This window comes from Seriola lalandi, unplaced genomic scaffold (genome assembly GCF_002814215.2).
Source record: "Seriola lalandi dorsalis isolate HSWRI2012SDOR001 ecotype SW California unplaced genomic scaffold, Sedor1 jcf7180002053898, whole genome shotgun sequence".
In the NCBI taxonomy this organism is placed as follows: domain Eukaryota; kingdom Metazoa; phylum Chordata; class Actinopteri; order Carangiformes; family Carangidae; genus Seriola; species Seriola lalandi.
This window is the reverse complement of record NW_019524451.1, coordinates 1,137,918-1,153,499: the sequence shown is the minus strand read 5'-3', so window position 1 is coordinate 1,153,499 and position 15,582 is coordinate 1,137,918. Positions and strand designations below refer to the sequence as shown.

The following is a 15,582-nucleotide window of genomic DNA, read 5'->3' as shown; positions in this document are numbered from 1 at the left end:
ATTTTTGTAAAGCGGACAGACAAATATTTCAATTCTTCTGGAGGAAATTCCATTATACCATTCCATGTATTTCCTTTAACATGCAGCTGAATTTACCACTAAACCAGCTTATCTTGCCACAACAGGTGAGAACACCACGCTACCCTGTTGATACTGTTTAATATTAATGATGATGATGCTAATGATCATTCACACAGAAGGTAATCTGTGGCACAATTTAATTGAGACAGCCACTGCCGCTGATATCCAACATGAAGTTCATTCATTGAACAGTAACCATGGTTACACAGAGAGAGAAAGAGAGAGAGAGAGAGAGATGTACCTTTACTAATTAGTCATTTTCTCCCCACAGCCTTGAGCCAACTCCCTCACCTGCCAAGGCCCAGGCAGCAGATAAACCAGATGGTGAGTTTCTGCTCCTGCTGATGCGTAAAAAGAACCGCAGCAGCATCCAGCAGAGGTTGTGCTAATAGATTCTTATTAAGTGTCAATACGTGAGCATCAGCAGAAACAACATGACACACAAACCTGTCACAACAGACATCTGGAGGGAGCATGTATATTACATTAAAGTGTCCCCAGTTTGTGACATGATTAAGTCGTAAATTATGTCATGGCCAAAAAGTGCTGTAATTTTTAAACAGATCACCTCGGTTTCTGTGGCTCAGGCTCCAAGACTGGCGCCGCAGCAGCGGGCAGCTCGGGTACTTCCTCTCGACCACCTTGGGTCACTGACCCTAATTTCGCCGACCGCTTTCGCCCGGACAAGACCAGCACCGTCGTAACCCAGCACCAGCAGCCAGTCCAGCCGACACCCATGCAGAACCGCAGCTCCATCCTGCAGGCAGCGCAGCAGGCACCTGAAGACAGCGGGAGGACCCCAGTATGCGGCGCCTGCAACAAAATCATCAGGTGACGCTGCGCAGCCCTGTCCACGCGGACAGTTTGATTGACTCATTTTACCAGAATAAAATAGTCCCAATGTTTGCTCCCTTCAAAGCCCTGTTAGAAAAATGACACATCATTAAAGACAGTTAATAGGCACAACGATACTGACTGAATGTCTGCAGCAAATGAAGTCAGTCAGCATAATTAACAGAGTTTGGAGACGTCATGTTATCACTGGAGACAAGAGTTATGCTGACTTTGAAATAATTTAAATCTCGTTTCACACATTTCGCAGATAACAGAGAAATCTTAGTCATTATTCTGGTCACTGTTGTGAGCAAAGACTTGAAGATTTGTTTTCCAACAAATGACGGTACAATTTGCCAGTGGAACTAAACAGGTGTTTCCAGTTTCTGGAATCTGGATTTTATCTGGAGATTTTTTGATAAGACGTTTTACAATGCTGTGATCGGGGGCATGTCCAGTCCAGATTTCATCATATATGGGTCATAGTTTGAAATATCTGGGCAAGCTCATCTCGCATCTGTTTGTGTTTCCTTCGTTTAAAGTAGAAACTATTTCTCAGACTTTGATAATGCATCTGATGTGTTCTTTATGTGTGTGTATGTGTGTGTTGTCCAGGGGTCGGTACCTGGTAGCGCTGGGCCGTTCTTGGCACCCGGAGGAGTTTGCGTGTTCACAGTGTAAGGCGGTCCTGGACGAGGGGGGCTTCTTCGAGGAGAGAGGGTCTGTCTACTGCACCAAGTGCCACGATAACCGATACGCTCCTAACTGTGCCAAGTGCAAAAAGAAGATCACAGGGGTGAGAGCTGCTTCATCGTGTCCGGCAAAGTCAGAGCATAAACCTAGAAACATGGGAGAGACATTTTACACTTGAATAGAGAATAACAGAGTTGATCGTACCTCCACTGTGCTTTAGCAACACTGGCTAAACTGAAATAAAAAAATTACAACCTTTTCTCACCTTGTCAGGAAATCATGCATGCCCTGAAGATGACCTACCATGTTCAGTGTTTCAAGTGTGCAGCCTGCAAGACTGCCATCAGGAACCAAGCTTTTTACATGGAGGAGGGCGAACCCTACTGTGAGAGAGGTGAGAAACTGAACTGTTGACATACACTGCACCTGAGCAGTCTGAATAATTCATTACTTACAAAAATGATAGAAAACAATCTTAAAAGAAAAACTGCAGTAGAAGTTTTAATGTGTGTGTGTGTGTGTGTGCGCGCGCGCGCGCGCGTGTGCTCTCTGTGGTGGACTGTACAGAGTAGTTTACCAGTGTCGTATATTAAGGACACAAAAACATAAATTATTTGCACCCACTACTCCACCAGTGATGACACCAGTGATACTCTGTAAGATGTGCTTTATAGTCAGTCTGTATTCAGGCTGCTCAAACGCAGTAAGAACCTGGCAAGTGCAACAATACAACAACAACAGTAATAACAATAATGTAAAGACGTGAGGATATTTTCTAATTAGTGTTATTGAAATAAACAATAATCTTGTTTCTGTCCTCCCTGAGTGAAAACACATTCAAACTAAACACTCATTCTCTCATTCATACTTAATAATACAACGCCTCCTGTCCCACATTCCTGAGGCTTCATAAAAGAGATGAAGGAATCACCAAGGTGAAAAATCCGCTGCTGGGAATAAAAGAAAAAATCATATATATGTGATTTCTGGAAGAAGAATTGAAGAAAAACTTGATGGTCAGCAGCAGCAGCACTAGCCACCACAGAGACGCCCACAGAAACCATAGTTTAAATAGGAAATTGATTATTAAACCTGAATTACAGGCAGGGGATATTTAAAGGTAATGCTGTAGCAGAAAATGTGAAACATTAGCAAAGGAAAGCGTGCTCAGATCTCAGTGTGAAGATTGATTAGTTCCGCTGCCAGCTGTGAACGTATCCATTCATGTAAGACCCCCTGTAATTCTACACATGGATCGCATGGATCCGGCTTTATGTATTTATCGTACATCTGCACTGGGCTTTAAGTACATGAATGAACAGAGGGGGGACTGACATCCTGCCACACAGCATTAAGTTTGTGATTGAGTTTGTTTGATGAAAGATGTCATATCTTTGCACTTTAAATGGATGCATAGCTAAGTACAGTGCAGTGCGGGCTACATAACAGACGCTGGGGTACAAACGCAGAGAAAATGCAGCCACTGGGTGATTTAGAGGTTTTGCAGAGTGCATTTTGTGATCAAGTTATTTCTTTTGAAAAAAGAACCCCTCAGTACAGCCTCCCTCAAGTTTAGCTAGAGTCATTTTCATTTTTTTTAATCAAACTATTTGTAAAACAAACGGCATTGGTGTATTATTGCTGTGGGGTTTGGCATGGGCCTACATCATGAATCTCTTGGCGCGCACCACAGTCAATCATAAAGTGTGATGTTTTCATCTGCTGTAATCTATTTAGCCCCAGTTTACTTCATACATTTCTCTATTGGATTTTATGAATGGTGTGTGCTCTTCTATTATGCTGTAAATGATTTAGCAGGGCAGCGTGCTTCTCGCTCACTACTGAGGCTCTGACGTGGATCGCTGCTTTATCAGAGGCAAAGCCAGAACCTGAGTACTCATACTCTGACTAATGCCTTTAGCTCTGATAAACATTCTGCTGCCTCAGCATCTTGCAGGGATTGTGCAGCTCTCACCCACTCACTTTCAAGAAGCAGCATTATAACCTGACACTTTACCCAGAGTCCCTGTGATGAAAGAGACTGGCAAATCCAGTTAAGTATCTGGAGCAATTTCCGCTCATCCTAATCCTACCCTTACAACTCTGGGAAGGCACCGCAGTACAGTAGGCAGACAAAATAACGTAAACAGCAAAGTTATCAAATGAGGAGAAGAGCCAACGTTTGACTTCAAAACGGCTTCATCCATCGTTATTGCCGTCATTCGAGTCCTTAAGTCTGTGGGTGTGTGTGTGTGTGTGTGTGGGTGTGGGTGTGGGGGGTGTTGTGTGGACAAATTTTGGTTTGAAACCATTGTTATGAGGACACTTGATACTTGATACTTGCCGGTCCTCACAACTTTAAAAAGCTGTTTGAGAGTTAATGCTTGGTTTTAGGATCCAGGTTAGAATTAGGAGTTGGGCATTTATCTGTAATGGTTAGGGTAAGGGGCTAGACAATGCATTATGTCAGATTGTCCTCGTAACTAACGTAAGGCAAGTGTCTGTGTGGGTGGGTGTGTGTGGGGTGGGATATTGCTCATCTTCAAGAGGAGACGCCTCCAGTTCTCTTTAAAAGATCAAAGAGGTGAAAACCTATTTCACACTCGGTGCTCCAGAACATCCTGTAAGTGTTAAGTGATGTTTACATATGGTGATTGTGGAGGCCGTGGATGATGCTCGACCTGATCATAAGGATGATAAAAGCTCTTTTGAATTCATTATTTTAGTCTGATTGTTATTTCAAATACAGTATCTCTGCCGCTCACCACCTCTGCTCCTATTATCGCTCTCTCTCCTCAGACTACGAGAAGATGTTTGGCACCAAATGCCATGGCTGTGACTTTAAGATTGATGCCGGGGATCGGTTTCTGGAGGCCTTGGGCTACAGCTGGCACGATACGTGCTTTGTCTGTGCTGTAAGTCATTTTGATTGATATGGCTCCCTGTGGTGCTCTCTCTTTGCCCCATCTCTTCTGGCTGTCCCAGCACAATGCCACCTGAAAAATCTGCCTCCATCTCTGGACCCCGAGCTCTGCCCTCTGTCTCTCTCTTCTAACCTGTCACACGCAGTCTATCTCCATCGCTCTCTCTCATTTTGTGAAGAAAGCTGAGAGTAAATGCTGTCAAGTAAATAATATTATCTGGCCAGGAGAAAACTCTGTAAATTCAGACTGGCAATGTTGAGGACTGATATCTCCTCTGCCCTGGTTTCTAAATCTGTCTGTCTCTGTCTGTCTGTCTGTCTCCTTTCATCTTTAAAGCTCTGCCAAATCAACCTGGAGGGGAAGACGTTCTACTCGAAGAAGGATAAGCCCCTGTGCAAAGGCCATGCTTTTGCTCCAGTGTGAGAGATCAAGCCTCATCTTCAGAGGAAGAGACACATCTCTCTCTCCCTCCTCTTTACCCCTCTCCACCCTCTGGCACACTTGCACACACTCTACATCTCCTCTTTGCCAACCACACACCTAGTTAAACGTAGTCTATTTTTCTGTTGTGCAGCTTCAAATACTTTACTGTGCTATTAAGACAATTCAAATGTTACTGTCTTTAATACCAAATGCTGAGTTGTGTAACTGGAAGTAGTCAAGGAATTAATTCATATCATGTCACCTACTTGTTGACTTTTAAGTCATGTATAGATTGGACATTAAAATGCAGCTGCGGTTAATCTAGATTTGATGATAGTTAGAGAAAGATTCTCACGGCTCCACTATCTCACCCTCGTTCAGTCTGAAGTAACATCAAGTCTGTATCTTCCAAGCTGGAGGAGCCATTGAGCCTCTAATGGTGTCACATTGCGGTAATGATCCATTACTGCTCCTGCAGTAAGTGATGAGAAGTGGTGGCCCCATTCAGGACCCTGGCCCACTCACTGACTCTCACTGCAGTGCCTGTTAGCATAATGGGGGTCCAGTCGAGCAGAAAAGGGGGGCATCCCATTCCTGCTTGACTGGACCTCTCCATAGAAGCACTAACTGCTTAACTTATCACTTTAGCAAATCAGAGCACATACTGCGGGTAATAGCTGTAATTTTCAGTTATGTAATAATTGATCCAGTTTTAATAGTCACACATGTGGGTGTTGTGGTATTGTTTTGAAATCTTTCACACTGCTATGGTAAGAATATTTGTCAAAGCTTTGAAATGGTTATCATTTATTGGACATTTTTTATGTAAAGGGGGGGAAAAAAAGTCCTAAAGTGTTTGTGTCCCTTGTGTTACTATGATATTGTGATTATTCCTTCGAGTACTTTCAAGCCATTGTTGAATATGTATTTATATTGCTTCAGAATGGGCCTGTAAGTGTTGTTTTTCTAGTTGCTGGACGTTTCAAATAAAATAATTTAGTATTGCCATGTGCTGGGGCCGAACACTGTGGGCTGAAGTGTTTCTAAGAGGGGGAACCCATTTGTAAGATTTTGTGTCGACTGAGGTTCTGGCTGTCTTAGCGCTTACTAACAGCTGCGCCTCAACAACAGGACAATAGACTTCCTAACGTGTTTTGCTCTTATTTGCGTGTTGTGTTTTTAAAATTCAAGCATTACACAAACAGCTTTTTGACCTCTAAGACCCCGAGACCCTTGTGAACTTGAATGAATGAAAACATCCTGTAGATGTAGAAAGAAACAATTAATTGAACTTGTAGACATGAGTGTATCACTACTGTAGCCATTTAATCACTAAAGTCTGATGTAAGTGTTCTTTTACTTATTTGCTTTCTTACCAAAATTGGTTCCCATTCTGGGGATTGGGACCCCCCAAGGCATCAAGGGAAAAAAAAAATCTGAAAGGTTAACAAAATGATCTAATTCACTAGATGGTTTTATCTCAGCTCATTAAGACTATGAAAATAAAATTATGTGAGAAGGAAACAGATTTTTTTTTTTGAGCATGGAGATTCGTTCTTTACCTTCTGAAGACCTTTTTCTGATAAAATATTTTAAACTCAAAATCACTCAGCCTTTTTTCACAGCTTTCTGCGCTGACCACATGTCCATATTTTGGTCAGGTAAACTACAGATCGAGTTCATTTATTCATTTTATCACAGGTCACCGTCACAACTCAACATTTGTAACCTGTGAAGAAAAGGTTGGGAACCTGCTCTAGCTCTGTACTTAATGCAGACACGAGCAGCATCCATCTTTTCATCTGACTAAGTGTATTTCCTAAAATGTCAAATGTTCCTATTCTCCTCAGAGCGATGGTGAGTATTTGATGGCATATCTTACATTAAGTACTAAAGCTATGAAAATTAATTGTTAAGCAACAATTACATTTTTTTCAAGCAAAAGATCTAGTCCTTGATTTAACAATATATAATTTATTTACAACAATTTCAGGTTGAATTACTATACATACCTTTCTGAAATGTCATAGATAGATATATATATATACATAAGGCCAAGTAAATACTTGAAAGCACTTAGAAACGAATTTCCAAAATTCTACCCACAAATCCATATCATTGTCCAAAAAGTACAGAAAATCTCCCTTAGCAGAAGTTTTTCCATTGCCACAAAAGTTTTGACAACAATTTACATTGACGATAAGGAACACAAAAGGTTAAAAAACAAAGAAAGAAAAACAATAAAAGGATTATACAATTGCATAAGCGCTGTGGCATGTAATAAATACAGCATTTTTGACTTGCAGAAAGGCAAGGAACATTGAATCAAGGAACTAAATAGAAAAACCATTCACAAGTACAGAAGTCTATTGTTCTTAGTTCAAAAAGAAAACAGTTCAGTCAGAGCGACGGGGAGGTATGCACACACCTGGTCTCACTCTCACACACATACACGCTCACAAACACACGCTTGTCCTTGACACTGACTAGTAATGAGTGACACAAAAAGTACAGTTGGGAGATGTAACGGTTCTCCCCCATAGAAACGGGTGAAATGATAAACCCTTGAACAAAGCATGTATGTTACTGACACGAGTCTTACACAGAACTATCAGGCCCAGATTTCATCATGAAGGGAACTGTATTCATCACACACACACACAGTAACTGCAGATTTGTTAGATTTGCTGGACAAGTTAGATGTGAAGATAGATGCTGAACATCCTGGCGGCTGGTGAATTACATTACTGAAATGTGCTTAGACAACACATCCAAGACAATGACAGGGGTGATAAAATTTCACACACAGTCTGACTGTACAACTGCCATGGCTCATCTAAACATGCTGTGTCAACACTGGCTTGTCAGTGTCCCAAGAACTGATGTCCTCTTTCTCCAATTAGCCTCCACACAGTCCCGGTGTAGTGATTCACTAAGCACTGGTGACTGTTTCCACCTTGTATATAAATGCTTACAGTTGGAGAAATAATCAGATAGACGATGCAATGTAAGGACAAACAAAATATGTATAGAAACTCCTGTAAAACAGTCTCTAAACCCTTAACACTGCAAAAAGTCTTCACTGCTAGATCGCCAAAGAACAGTATATAGGCAAACACACGTCACGGTTTAGACTTGACAAATGCTGCGCCAGTTAAGTGTCTTTTTTTGGCTTTATATTAAAATATAATTTACATTTCTTTACAAAGTGATAAAATTAACCGACACATATTACTGCTTGAACAAACAGCATTAATTTGCCTCAAAAACAAGCGTGAGGAAATGAATAATAAAGTAATGATTTGGACTTTACAGTCCGCAGAGTAGTAGAGACAGCAACTCTGACTTGTTCTATACTAGCTGCAAGTAAAACAACGCTGAAACAACATGAGGATGTAGTGGCCTCAAATGATATTCATAAAACTTTGGTTACCAATTCTGCTGATATACAGTATGCAAAGTGACAGCACACGGCTGGTAATAGAAAAAGTATTTACATATTACATGTGACGATGATCCATTTCAACATGAAAAGATTCATTTAAGGTGGTATCACCGTTTTATCTGAAAGGGGCTCAAGGTTTTTTTTTTTTTAAATATTAATTTAAAAAAAGGGTAACATTTTATTTCATGGCATCTCTACATTAAATAATAGAGCGATTTGTAAAAAGCATTGTTGGTGGAGAGGAGGCGTGTTGAATGTGATGGCAGAGAAGCTTAAGGAGTTAACAGGTGCTCAGATGCCTTATAAAAAACAAAGGACAAAAGAAAGACATACTTTCCTCCCACTACAAGGAAACATAAATGTACATTCCAAATATCTGACAATCATAAAAGAGGCTCCAGTCAGTGTTAAAGGTTGAAGCCACAGGAGCTGGTAGGATGGGGCTGTGCTAGCTGTTGGGAGTGAGAGGGGATTCAATAAGAGGGGCTCTCTTTACAACTTTGAACAGACAACTTCACATGCAACCCTGAGGCAGACGGAGAAGAGAACTATGGCTAGTCTGGGATTGCTGACACCTTTTACAAAGTATAATTACTGAATCAGTGGACTTCAATGATACTCTGTGTTTATGTTGTCTGACTTGACAGATCCATTAATAAAAAAAAAGTAAGAACTGTGTAAATTAATGCAAATAAGCGAAATATAAAAATAAGCAAATGCGTAGTTGCAGTTTATGGGTTGTTGCATGAATCTACTGGATTGTTTTTTGCCATGCTGGCTAGAAATGACAAAAAAAAACAACAAAACAAAGAACAAAACCCTTTCAAAGCATCTTTTGTGAGCAGAGGCGTGACAGTATGAATAAGCCACTCTTAACTTTCTGAGAGAGACAAGCATTTCTCTGATGTGGAAATGCTACTTACCACACAGCAAATATAGAATTCCCACCACCATTCCTTCATGAATTATAAAAACAAAGCTGCACAATTACCCTCTCCACGTGAGTAACCTGGTAAAGATCTTGAAGTATTTGCCGTCAGATTTTCTGTGGGAAAGTGCTCTGCATTATTCATATGGGATAATAACCCTTTTGGCCACCTTTTTATGTTTAACATCTCCTCTGCCACAGAATTAATGTAATCAAGGGGAAAATGTCATTTTAGAAATGAGTTTTGACGACATTCAGTGTTCACATATATGCAGCTGGAACGCCTTTCGGCCCTAGGGTTCCTTCATTAGCGGTGGAATTTGAAACAGAAAAATGCCACATGACGATTGGAGAAGACTTGAAATAAATTGGATGGATCAAAATCACAGGCTTTAAATAGACATGGCTTCTGCAGTATGACTTTAGTGAAGATATTACTCACTCCTCCCTTTAAAAAAAAAAAAAAAAAGTTCAAACAACCCCAAACCCCACATATATCGATTTAGAAGCAGGAAAGCTGCGAAGCGTCTCGCTGAATCAAGATGTCAAGATGTTACATTCACAGTAGTGATACCGGCTGGACTAAAAAACACACAAACAAGATGAGACGGGGCTTTTTGGGGCTCTGACATACAATCTGTTTGAAACCTGTAAGTCCAGGGTGTGCTACAAGCCGCCTGTGTGAGTGTGTGTGTTTAAACAAACAGATAATGACACACAGGAGACATCCATCTATACACTGTGACTGGGGGTTCGGGGAGTGGATGGGGAGGGGGCGTTCACAGACCCTGATGACCTTGTTGAAAATGTGTTCAGTGAGAGATGTCATATATAACGAACCTGCCAATTGCATATGTCGCCTGTTCTCTTGAACCTGAAGTGACTGGCACCTTTTGTCACATCCCTTTTATTTAATATTTAATACATAACTCAAGTTCAAAAATTATTCATTGAATTTGCAATATTGGCCATTAGTAATAGCATTATGTTTGCATATTGCTCCTTATTAGCCGTAAATGGCTTATTTGTATAAAAGGCATGAAGTTAATTTAAGGTGATCTTTAAAGTAGAACCAGGGTGTGGACTAATTTAACTTCAATCTCTGATGGAAAATAAAGGCTATTTTCATTGACTGAGTTCATGAATACATTTCCCCACACACCTAAACTCTACCTTCTCCCTCATTTGGTCTGTCGTTTAAAGATTTTTACTGTGATCGAAGGGAAAAAGGGACTCAATCCTACACAAACCCTTTACTATCTTCTAAAGTGAAGACGAGGGACATTGGGACAGCTCTGCTCTTCGATTCCTGCTGCGGTTATTGTTGTTGGGTTTTTTTTTTTTGTGTGTTGTGGTGGTTGTTGTTGTTGTGTACTTTTCCTCTACACCAGTCTCTCCCCTTTTTCTGGGTTAGCACTCGCCATCAGAGACCAGGAAAATCATGGCTTCCTGTTTGCCAATGTCAGCCATGACTGTGGCCAGCTGGTTGATGTTGCCGCTGTGGAAATGTTGTGCCTCCCACAGGTCCAGGATCACAGAGGTTGGGCTCGCTTTGGATGCAAAGAAACTCATGTGTCTGCAGAGAGGAGGAGAGAGGAGAACACAAAAATAACAGTGAGGCAACAATGAGACATTTTTATTAAATCAAGCAATGTGCACACATCAAGACGGACAGTCTCTCATTTTCTTTCCGCCGAAACAGTCTTAGGAAAACCTTTTCAGCCAGTATTTTATTGTGCTGCTGCTTCTTGTAACTCTGTCAATGTCAAGTTTTATTGTGTTATATTGCTACATCCTGATATGCCGTTGGAGCACTAAGTAAAAAAATGATGAAAGGTATAAAGAACACAGTCGAGCTCTTCAAACTGCCATCAAATACAGAATCTCTGGCAATTTTCATTTGAGGCTTAACAGCATAAGCCTCATTCCTCTTTATTTGATGTTGAAATTGGCCCTAAATCCCATATAGTAAATCCTATATGGACTTTCACAGTTAAGTCGGAAGTGACCTTTTCCATTTTAGGAGCAGGAACCTTTACGATCAAACCCAATCAATGACAACAAAGCAGTGGCCCCAGCCAGCTGTATATTTGATGTTGAGTGGGACCTGATCTCCACGGTACCCGAAGATGCTTGTTTGATTTAATGGCCTTTTTCTGTTCTTCAAATGTCTGGGGTCTTAACTGTTACATAGACCATGTGACATAAAAAAAAAAAAAATGAAGAGAGAGTACAGCGTTAACTCTTGGCACAAAGGGGGACTGTGATGCTGGGTGAGTGTTTTGCCGCGTGGGAGCGGGTGAGACAGGAAGCCCAAAACGCCACCAAGTCCTTTTCACCTTGACAAAGGTCAGACTGAGTCCATTACTTCCTCACATCTTCTGTTTGCCTAGTGAAGCATCCTCTGATGGTTATAAACATGTGGCTGCTTTGGCAGTACACAAGCAGAAAACACAGTGTCACTCTGCTATTTTGAGTCAATCGGATTTTATAACGCACACAGCCTTCCCTCTGCGTCGGGAGAGCACAACAAAGAGAAGTGTTGGTCAAAAAAATTGTCTGGGAATGAACCTCAGTGTCATTATTCAGATAAAAAAGACAGAGCTTAGTGTCCGACGTGTCAACCCTGCTTATTCACCTCGCTGTGTGAAACACGAGCTTATCTTGTATGGCTCAGACACAGCCGTTTGCACAGTCTTGGGAGGAAAAGATCAAATAAAAGGTTCTTGGCATTTTTAAGTTTTATAGATTGGTCCCGTTCCACTCGGTCAGAACACTTTATCCACACAAAAACAAACACAGAAATCCAGCGCGACAGAATGCCAAGGAGCTGCTGCCTTTTCAGGAAAACATGTTGTTAAGGACAGATCAAACAACAGAGCAGTTGTTCCTTTCTCAGGCCTAAATAGGAATTGATTATGTTGAGCAAAACATTGCTAATTAAACCTGTAGTGCATCAATTCAATTTGTGATTAATTGGGGTAAATAAAGTTGATTAGACAAATTAAGTGTACCTATTTGATTTCATTACAAAGTAGAAATTAAATTGGGAGGATAAGGGATCAATGCCTAGCTCCGTTCTGTTAAAGGTACTTCAGTGATAAAGTCCCTGTTAGAACCAATTGGTCTGATGTCGGCACAGATCCAAACCTATTCCATCTTTTTTTCTTTTTTTTTTTGCCGCTGATGGGCAGCTAGCTCGCTACCTTTCCAATTACAGCTGTTAAGCAGAATGTAGCACGTACAAGTTTAGCTGCAGACTTTAAGCTGCTTACCTGTTCCTGAGGAGAGAGGAGGGGGAGGGTCATGTTTTCTTACAGAAATGATAGCTGTATCCATCAAGTCCACATTAATCCTGTAATGTTAGCTCTGTCAGAGGATTAGTTTGCAAAGGCAGAACCTTGTTTACCTGAACTTCAGGAGAAACACTCGACCGTCGGCGATGCACTTCACGTTGATTGTTTAAAATTGTTGAAATTTCATAGTTTCCTGTTAACCCCTGCGGTACTAAGACCCTTCACAATCAGTGTGATTGTATGTTCATTATTTAACATACGCTGTGAAAAGTACATGCAGTGTAAATGTACTCTATTCTCAAGGGGGGGTTTGGATAAATGAGGCTCTGCTGCATTTTTTGAGAGGTTTTTGTATAAGCTGTCTGTCCCGCGTGCTCCAACACTCAGTGATGAGATAAGGCAGTATGGTACTCTACAGCTGGTATTTACCTCTCAAGTTTAAGTCTTTGTGCTAGCATTCTCCAGTCGGCTCCGTTGGGACAAGGGGCATCCAGGCTGCTGCAGATCTTCTGCCTGATGAGGTAAGGGATCTGAAAGGCGCTGGGCCCTGCCAGAGCTGTGGCATTACTGTCCATTAACAGGAACTCAGAGTCCACGGCTCGGGTGTCCTGGTAGGAATGACAAAAAGAAAACAAACTTTTCCCTCAGCACAGCATAAAAAAATCAATTCCTTTCCTCCTTTAAGTAGTAGTAGTTAGCCGTATGTTACCTTGGCAATGTTAAAGTCGAGGCTAAAGCTCTGCCCCTCCCCCTCCACCTGCCACACACACAGCTGGCAGGTGAGCTCACAGGTGCTGAGGCTGAGCCGCTCCAGAGTGAATGTGCAGTGCAGGTACCGCTGGGAACCGTTCCAGATGTGGTAGAACGGGATCTCCTGCAGAAAAGAAAAAAAAAAAAAAAAAACTCACACAAACGGCACCACAGCGGCACAGTCAGTACTGCATGTCTGAAACACGCCATAACAGGACCGCCTGTCTCGAATACACCGAGATCATCATTAATTACACTGACGTGAGCTGCCATCGTTAGGTGCAAATGGCTAAATATATCTGAGGCAGCAGACTGACAACACTGACAGTGTTTCTGTGAAGGAAGTTAAGAGCTGTCTGACTATCTCTGGCACGGGGAACGTTTTTTTAGTCATTACTGTGCAGTTGATTCGGCCTCTCTCTGCAGGTATGCTCAGGTGGTGCATTTATGGGCAGGGCAACAAATCATTCTGATAGTGTACAAGCTGAAACATCACACCTTTTTTTATATATGTATGTATAACAGGTTTGAGTACTACCACTGTACAGCACTAACATCTGTCTAGCAAATGGCTACCAGAGGTATTTGCTAGACTTTACTCAAGGATGACAATTCCTACATCTTTCTCTCTGTTGCTCTATACTCATGTCTTATTTGCATATCCCAGGAGAAGCAGACAGGCAACTCTGAAAAATAACAAAAAAGAAAACAAGGCTCGCTAACTCCTCACTTCACCTTTGGCTTAACAGCTGACAAGAACTCAGTAGTTCGTAAAGCTGCAGTTCATCCCGCTAACCAAACGGGGGCACTGTTACCCAGGCAGACATGAGACGCAGGGAGCTCGGTGAAACACACAAAAGTCTTCATGGGGCCCCAGGGAGACTAAAGGCCTTTTTTGACCGCACTGCTGAGAGGGGAATAACACTTCCAAATGAACAGGCACAGTCCAGAGTAATAAGCCTCTGTTCTGGGTGCATTGTTGCTGCCGCTGCTTGCTTGGCACAGCCCGTGTGTTCTCTTTGGGGACCTGGTGCTCAGTGCTTACATAGTTACAGCCAGAAACATTTTCTAGTCCCCTTTGAACAGCCCCGTTGTCTCTGTCGCCGGGCTGCAGTGCAGTGGACCACGCAGGTGTGGGGAGTGCAGTAGGGGTGGAGAGGTTCCAAGATTCAGGGTTGTGAAGTTCCAGATATTTACATAGTGCTCTATATTTCATCTGTGCTCCCTTTGAGAGAGCAGGCAGCTAGGATAATCAATCAGCTTGCAGCTCTGGGTTAGTGCACACACCCCGGCTACAATATGCACACATATACACCTCGTGCGCAGGAACAACCGCACAAACACATGCACACTCTATCCACAGGATAGCGCACACACCCAAACGGTTCCCTCGACTACAACAAATGACTTGAAGTTGCACACAGTGCCAAAAACTGAGAAGTTATTGGACAGAGGAGTCCTGCACTGAAAAATTCCCCTTTGTGTTAATCTTTAAAGTGATCAACTGAAGCCAAATCAAAACATGCTTAATTAAAACTCTGAACCAACTAAAATTAAAACAAGTTTCCAGGGAGACGACTAGACCATGAACCCTCATTAACAATAAAAAGTTGCCCCTGAAGAACTTTTGATTACTCAGTAACATTGCTTTTGCCAACACCTGCTCCATTCTTCTTCAATTCATCAGGATGGCCAATTTAAAATAACTCGAGACAACACAGATACTGAATTGAGTATAGAAAGGAACACACTAGAAAGTGCTATACCGGCTGATACACAAATTTGACAGATTCAGCAAGGCACTTGTATTACATCTCTGTGCTCCCGCTCTGATCTGGAGTGACTCCCTGCCCCTGCAGCCCCCCCACGGCCGCCCAACACACCTGGTAGCCGGCTAGCAGCTTGCTCCTCCAGTGCGCCTGGGGCATGTCATGGATGGACAGGCGCAGGTTGTGGTAGCTGTCTTTGAAAAGCAGGACGTGAGGCTCGTCAATCAGCCGACCCCCGAGCTGCCGTTCCATCTGCATCACCTCCTGATGAAAGAGAGACAGCGGCAGGGAGAGGAGAGGAGAGGAGAGGAGAGGAGTCACGGCTCAGAGGAAACACATTTACCATCACGGTCACAGAGGTAAGTGGAAATGTGCAAAACAATCCATAACTGTGTAGATTTCCTGTTTTCACTTTTTATGGTGCATCACTCACACAAAA

At 42.1% G+C, this 15,582-nt stretch overlaps 2 protein-coding genes across 9 annotated transcripts in view; one reads left to right on the top strand and one right to left on the bottom strand.

Annotated features, from left to right (window-relative positions):
* pdlim7 (PDZ and LIM domain 7) overlaps positions 1 to 5,978 on the top strand; it is a 31,930-nt gene extending 25,952 nt beyond the window's left edge. For 5 of the 7 annotated variants that reach the window (XM_087172903.1, XM_087172904.1, XM_087172906.1 and 2 more), the window contains exons 6-11: positions 353 to 405; positions 645 to 912; positions 1,531 to 1,711; positions 1,882 to 2,002; positions 4,408 to 4,523; positions 4,869 to 5,978. In XM_087172903.1, the coding sequence (XP_087029029.1) occupies positions 353 to 405; positions 645 to 912; positions 1,531 to 1,711; positions 1,882 to 2,002; positions 4,408 to 4,523; positions 4,869 to 4,955 (826 nt within the window). In that variant the 3' untranslated portion in view covers positions 4,956 to 5,978. The remainder of the gene's footprint in view (positions 1 to 352; positions 406 to 644; positions 913 to 1,530; positions 1,712 to 1,881; positions 2,003 to 4,407; positions 4,524 to 4,868) is intronic. The other 2 variants (XM_023402147.2, XM_087172908.1) reach the window with 1 other exon arrangement.
* A 935-nt stretch (positions 5,979 to 6,913) lies between these two features.
* The window catches only part of unc5a (unc-5 netrin receptor A), a 129,890-nt gene continuing 121,221 nt past the window's right edge, over positions 6,914 to 15,582 (bottom strand). For both annotated transcript variants that reach the window (XM_087172902.1, XM_023402146.2), the window contains exons 13-16: positions 15,258 to 15,407; positions 13,334 to 13,498; positions 13,054 to 13,232; positions 6,914 to 10,904 (exon numbers count right to left, since the gene is read on the bottom strand). In XM_087172902.1, coding sequence (XP_087029028.1) covers positions 10,739 to 10,904; positions 13,054 to 13,232; positions 13,334 to 13,498; positions 15,258 to 15,407 — 660 coding nt within the window. In that variant the 3' untranslated portion in view covers positions 6,914 to 10,738. The remainder of the gene's footprint in view (positions 10,905 to 13,053; positions 13,233 to 13,333; positions 13,499 to 15,257; positions 15,408 to 15,582) is intronic.